The 6,000-nt window shown below is 41.9% G+C and overlaps 1 protein-coding gene across 1 annotated transcript; it reads right to left on the reverse strand.

The window, feature by feature from the left end:
• Positions 1–999: 999 nt before the first annotated feature.
• On the reverse strand, positions 1,000–6,000 carry LOC104936486 (zona pellucida-like domain-containing protein 1). The gene is made up of 11 exons (XM_010752528.3): positions 5,941–6,000; positions 5,753–5,863; positions 5,285–5,505; positions 4,989–5,173; positions 4,263–4,335; positions 3,904–4,001; positions 3,718–3,798; positions 3,460–3,628; positions 2,750–2,843; positions 1,874–1,891; positions 1,000–1,640 (listed from the first exon to the last, which is right to left on the reverse strand). Exons 2-11 carry the CDS (start codon positions 5,859–5,861, stop codon positions 1,561–1,563), a joined length of 1,128 nt encoding a protein of 375 aa, XP_010750830.1. The 5' UTR covers positions 5,862–5,863; positions 5,941–6,000; the 3' UTR covers positions 1,000–1,560.

Genomic DNA, 6,000 nt, shown 5'->3' on the forward strand with positions numbered 1-6,000 from the left:
TTTCTAATGCACACAGAGCTGCCATGAATATGATTGTGTGTATTATTTATGGGATTTATATTATTCATTTGTTTTGTGTACCAGGTGGGAACTCATATCTGTCACCTGTTGTGCAGGGATGCATTTAACAGCAGGACTTCACCTGTGCATGCAAGCACAGGAAGCTCCTTTTAAGGTCAGTTTGAGTTTCAAAGTGACTTTGTGTTTATTTATGTTTATTTATGTTGAGCAGTCTGTGAAGTGTCTATGTTAAGTTATGTTCTTAATGGTCATATTCATATTCAGCATGTTGTCACTCCTCCTCCAGCAGAGGATGCAGAAGTGTGTCCTCCCTGCAGAGTTGGCGGTCATGCATGTCCTACTTTCACTTCAGTGTTTTGTCCCGCCCTGACACACCTGACACACCTGACACACCTGACACACCACGTTACCTGTAATTTCCCCAGATCGCTGCTGCACATCAACTCATCTCTGTGATTCACAGAGTTTATGATGGACAGTGAAGTAAACTGCTGACAGCTGTAGCTGCTGTTAGCTCAGTTTGTTAGCTGGACTCAGTTTGCTCTGAATAATGCAGATTTCTAATATTGCTTTAAAGTGAGGCAGCGCTGCTGCTGCATCCGGCCTCCATAAAGCAGAGGCGTGGTGATGTGGGGGCTGTCCCACCTCATTGTTTGACCTGCTGTTTTTGACGTAATGGTGTTCAGTTTCAGTCCGGACATCACAAAGAAAGGAAACTGGTGCCGGACTTTATTCATGGTGCGTGATGTTTTTGTATTAATGAGTCATCACAAAGGTCATTTCAAAGACAGGCTGTATAGAAGGAGACAGAGTCTGGTTTCACCTCCATTGTGGTCTGCTGTAAAACTAGATACATCTATACAAATATGCCTTAAATAGTTGAGATTTAACGAGGCCGTCGACACATACACACTGTCACTCGCTCTGGTTTGTAACACAACACAAACACAAAAGCTAGAACATCTTTTTATTCTCTGTTCTGTGTACACCCAAGCAAAAACCTAATAAATACAGAAAACAATATATTGATTAGTGGCTTCACACTCAAGTCTTTAATGTCAAACATTTGAGTGACCCGGAAACATTCGAGCAGCGTCACTAGTTTAGTTTAGCTTCCATAAAACTCAGCAGAACACCACATGAATCACATTTCTTCATAGATTAGAATAAGTACGTTTGTGTCTGGTGATAAAATAATCTCTAGATCATTTTGTTACCCTCATAACAAACTATCACTTCCCCTTTTTATGCTTTTTAAAGCCAAAGCGCACGAGTGCCAACACTAAAGCTTGTCATCATATAATGTTGCTTTTCTACTGGAAACAGGCAAAGCATCTCACTTTGCATTTCAAATTAGTATACACGGCACATTTCTAGCACAACTACAAGAGTAAGACCTCTAAACCACACACGTACACGCTACTTCTGCATCACAGGCCTCGTGGGAGTCGTCGCCTTATTAATCCGACAATTCAGCTTGTGCAGAGGCGTCTGTTCACCTTTAAAAACTGTCTGAGCCTGTTGTGGATCTGTTGAAGACTAGACCATCAATGCCAGAGAGAGGATTCCCAGAGCTGCGCCGAGGCCCACCCTGAAGTCCGAGTCACTGCTGGACGGAACTGCTCGAACACACGATACAAACATTGACTCAGAGAACATTATCCGCATACAGCCAGGCAGAAATTCGCCTCAAGCCGGTCTTTAGTCTCACTATTCAATAATTAATTTCACAACCAAAGAGATAGCACTTATTAAAATGAAACATTTATATTCCTCTTAGAATTTAAATGATGAATTCATGGGTGAACCGATAAGAAATACGTTTAATTTATGGAGTGAAACTATATCATACCTGCGTCGTATCCCAGAGCTGAAGAGATGAAAGAAAGAGAAGATAGATTAGGATATCTGAGGGAACTCTTGTTGCACTTTCTTCATTTTCATTCAGTCATAAAAAGCTTAGCGACCCATCTCCACTCAAGTGATTATCAGAATACATCACCGAAACTTTGACTTTGAAATTTAAAAGCAACCTTTTAAATGTTCCACATCACATGACCACCTCACACCTCTGTACTGTAATCCATTAAAGTTAATTGATTTTGGAAAATGATGTGCTCATTTTGGTGCATTTGCACGTTTCATTAAAGTTGGACAGCTACAACAAAAGACCTCTGAAAGCAAACAGCTGGTGGAACTGGGAACAGGTTAGTAACATTATGCGAGTCTAAAAATACAAAGGATATGTGGACCTCATTGTCTACACTTCATTATGTCATTCAAAGATTCAGAGAATCAGAAGAAATCTCTGCATGTACGGGAGCTGGTCGTGATCTTCAGGCCCTGCAGACAGCAGTGCATCAAACACAGACAGGATTCTGTCGTGGACATCGCTGCATGGGCTGAGGAGCACTTCTGAAAACCAATTGCTATGAAGACACTTCATCCACAATGCAAAGAGGACACCGGCTTTTATGTGCACAAGCTCATTTTTAAGATGGCCCGAGGCGAAGTGGAAAACCGTCCTGTGAAATTATGGATGCCGCGTCCTCCAAGGTTAAAGAGAGTCCTCTCTCGCCTTGGAGGACTATCCGGCTTATTATCAGTTCAAAAGCCAGCACCTGTGATGGCATGGCTCTTTAAAATGGGTATATCATTTTCCAAATTATTGAGTTTCAAAGTTATTATTTTGTATTTTGTTACTGCATTATGATCCAGCCGTACTTACATTCATCGTTCTGGGCGACAATGGGAATTTGTGAAGACAGGGTGGTAGTTTCTGAAACTGAAGGAGTATCCCTTTTCCTCCTCTGGTTACATTGCTGTAGAAGAAGAAAAAAGAATGAACAACTCCCAATTAGAGTTGCCGGTACCAAATCATAACGGTCCTACCGTGGATTACTATACTACCGGTGCCAGTTTCCGCTACATAGCAGCCGCCTCTGCTCTCCTCCCGGCTTCTCACTGCATGATACTCCCTTGTAAACAAACCAACATGGCAACTACTGCAACCGAACTACACAGCTGCTGAATGATTGGCTGTTTGCCTGTTACCGTCTGTTAGCTGATTGGCTGTTTGTGTGTTTCTGCCGGCAAGAATGAACTCCATGAAGACATGAAGTCCGCTTCAAAACAAACAACAAGCTAAAGTTCTGTCTGGCCCAGACGTGCACGGCTTACAGTCACAAACCCGAGACGACACACTGTGGCAGAAGCACCGGGCCTAATTCTTGATTCCCCAGTATTATGTTTATCATGCACCAAACAATTTGTACAAATACATTGCAGTTCATTAAAATAATAATAATTTAAAAAATGCCACAGTATCGCGATAATACCCAGAACCATGATACTTTGTCTGGTATAGTATCGTGGTTACTCATTTTGGTATCGTGACAACTCTACTCCCACCACTGAATGTCTTTTTGTATTACTGACTTTGAAGTCACTGCAGGTGCTGATCTCACAGAGTCTGGTGATACAGTGCAGGTAGTAGGTGGACACCGTCTCGTTCTGCTGTTCGAGGAACCTGAAAGCTGAGAAGGAGAAGCGAGCGTGGTGACTGTCTCCGTTCTCGATCATGGTGGTCATCTGTTCTCTAGAACACCTGTTTGACATCAAGAAAAAAGAAAAAACAGTGTTAGCCCAGCGTGGACTTTTTAATTTGCCTCTTCAGAATGAGATTTGAGGACTTACGAGACAAACAGGTTGAAGAAGGTGGAGTTGGAGGGATAAGGAGAAATGGAAGCATAGCATCGGTCCATGAGGACGTGGTACCTGGTGGAGGAAGAAGAGCATCAGATGGTGGTGCAAAAATACATGTTTATTTTCTTCTTATGTTTTTCCTCTGAGATACCAGAGCTCCAATACTGTGTCTCTTACTGATCAGTCAGGTTGGCTGCTTTGACCTGGACATAGATCATGGTCCTCAGCTCTAAGCCCAGTGGTGGTATGACCAGAGGAGTAGTGAAAGAGCTGTCCTGTCAATAGAAATGTAGAGTTGTTTAGCTGTAAATGCTGGTTATTATCTACATCTGACCATCGTTCTGATTTGTATGTTGTGTTGAATGATATTGGGGGAGCCAGAGTAAAATATATTTCACGGTAAAATGCTTGAATAAATGTCACTTTATTGAACGTCTGTCACAAAACACACTTGTGGACATGCAACAAGAAAGACAACTTTCTAAAATTCGACATATCTAGTTACACTAAGTTGACCACGAAACATCTCAACTTACACTGAATAGTTGCATGCTCAAAGTACTGATGAAGCTTCCATTGTTATCCCTCACTGCAATGGAAGATGATGACCTAAATGGGACAAGGGGTGACGTCAGACACAGTGGCTGGATGAAATATGTGACTGCATGTAACTGTACACCAGGATTGGATTTCCACCAACAGAGGAGGTTAAGATGTTTTTAAGGCCTGTAAATCTTATTTTGACACATGTATATCACCATAGTATATTTGGTTACAGCTGTTTTAGTGACCACAGTGACACACAAAAGGATAGTTTGGTTTTTTGAGTTTTATTTACTATGTCTAAAGCTACACAGTGTTGACAAGAAATGTGTCTTATGCAGAACCGAGACTTTAATTCTTTACACGTTTAAACCAACAAAAATAATTTAGACTTTATTTGTCTCATGCAGTGTGTACATGTAAACCAAAAGATCAGCATCTTGTTATAATCTAATTTCTTTGCCTATTTCTGCAACAAGAGCTGCAACAGTCCAGGATTAGGCTAAACTAGGCCAATATCACAATTTAACATGTCTTTACAGAAAGTCATTCCTCACTCTATTTAATTAGAAAAACATCCAAAACCAAACTATCCCTTCACTTACCATCAGAATGGTCACAACAGAAAGGTCCTTGTCATCACAAAGTCAATGTCACAACATGTCCGGTCATGTACAGTAAACATCTCAAAAGAGGAGGGATACAAGCAGAGCTCTTACACGTCCACCTGGGTGTTGTTGATGAGATACTCCAGAGGGTAGGCACAGGAATAAAAATATTTGAGCTCAGCGTTATAGGTGACTGTTCCTGAGGTTAGATCATGTGAACGCACCACACCGCTGACATTGACTGTCTGGATGTTGGAGAAGTCGGCGAAGATCCCCGTGCCGTGTGCACTGGTTGTCTGGGGGGGCAATATTTATGGTAAAGTCAAGCACAGGGTACAAAAAAAAGAGTTGGATGCTTTTAGAAAACATATGGATTCTCCACAATTTAACCTCCAACCTCTACTAACCATAAAGTTGCTGCCACAAGCATTGGTCATGTTGAGTGGGAAGGTGAACTTGGCAACAGGCGGCGTGACAGATTCATCCAAGGTCCCTCTGCACTCAGGCTTGTCATAAATGTGGTTGAGGATGAGCAGAGACTCGTTGTAGCCAGTGTACACAACAGGACAGATTTGAATCGACAGAGTAATTGAGGCCGTGCCACATTCAACTGCGATGTCAGTGTATTCTATAAGAGCGAGAAAGGTATGTCAGTGAGCTTTATCTGCAGATGTCACAAGAAATCTCAAGACTCATCCATGTCTAGAAGATAGAAGAAAAGAAGAATTTTCTCAAAGGTGGCAAAATATTGTTACTTTAGAGGTCCTCAGGCCAAAATGAAATAATAAGCTTGACATAAACTATGGATGAGAACATAAATGCCTTTCCAGGACCTGCATAACACATCAGAACAGGTTGAAGCAGGGATACCGTACCTGGACGCCGAAGGTGTTCTTGGCATGCTAATTGACTGCTCTTGGCCACCACGGATGCCAAGAAGAGAAAGCTCAGGAGGTTCATCTTGTCATTCCTTGGTATTGGCATATCTGTAACAGCAAAAGATAATGATGCGTTAAAAGAACCTGATGTTTCTGGAGATGATATTTCCGTATTTGACACCCACCTTGTCCCACCGATCTTCTCTGCTTGTCTACTGATTTGAACGATGTTGACTCACAGAGAT

Source organism: Larimichthys crocea, chromosome XXII (assembly GCF_000972845.2).
Source record: "Larimichthys crocea isolate SSNF chromosome XXII, L_crocea_2.0, whole genome shotgun sequence".
Lineage (NCBI taxonomy): Eukaryota > Metazoa > Chordata > Actinopteri > Sciaenidae > Larimichthys > Larimichthys crocea.

Coding starts and splice junctions, on each gene's coding strand:
- LOC104936486 (XM_010752528.3), bottom strand. CDS start 5,861: ATGCCAATACCAAGGAATGACAAGATGAACCTCCTGAGCTTTCTCTTC. Junction 5,174..5,284: donor CTTGTGGCAGCAACTTTATG/GTTAGTAGAGGT, acceptor TTGCCCCCCCAG/ACAACCAGTGCACACGGCAC. Junction 4,336..4,988: donor AACAACACCCAGGTGGACGT/GTAAGAGCTCTG, acceptor TGTCCCATTTAG/GTCATCATCTTCCATTGCAG.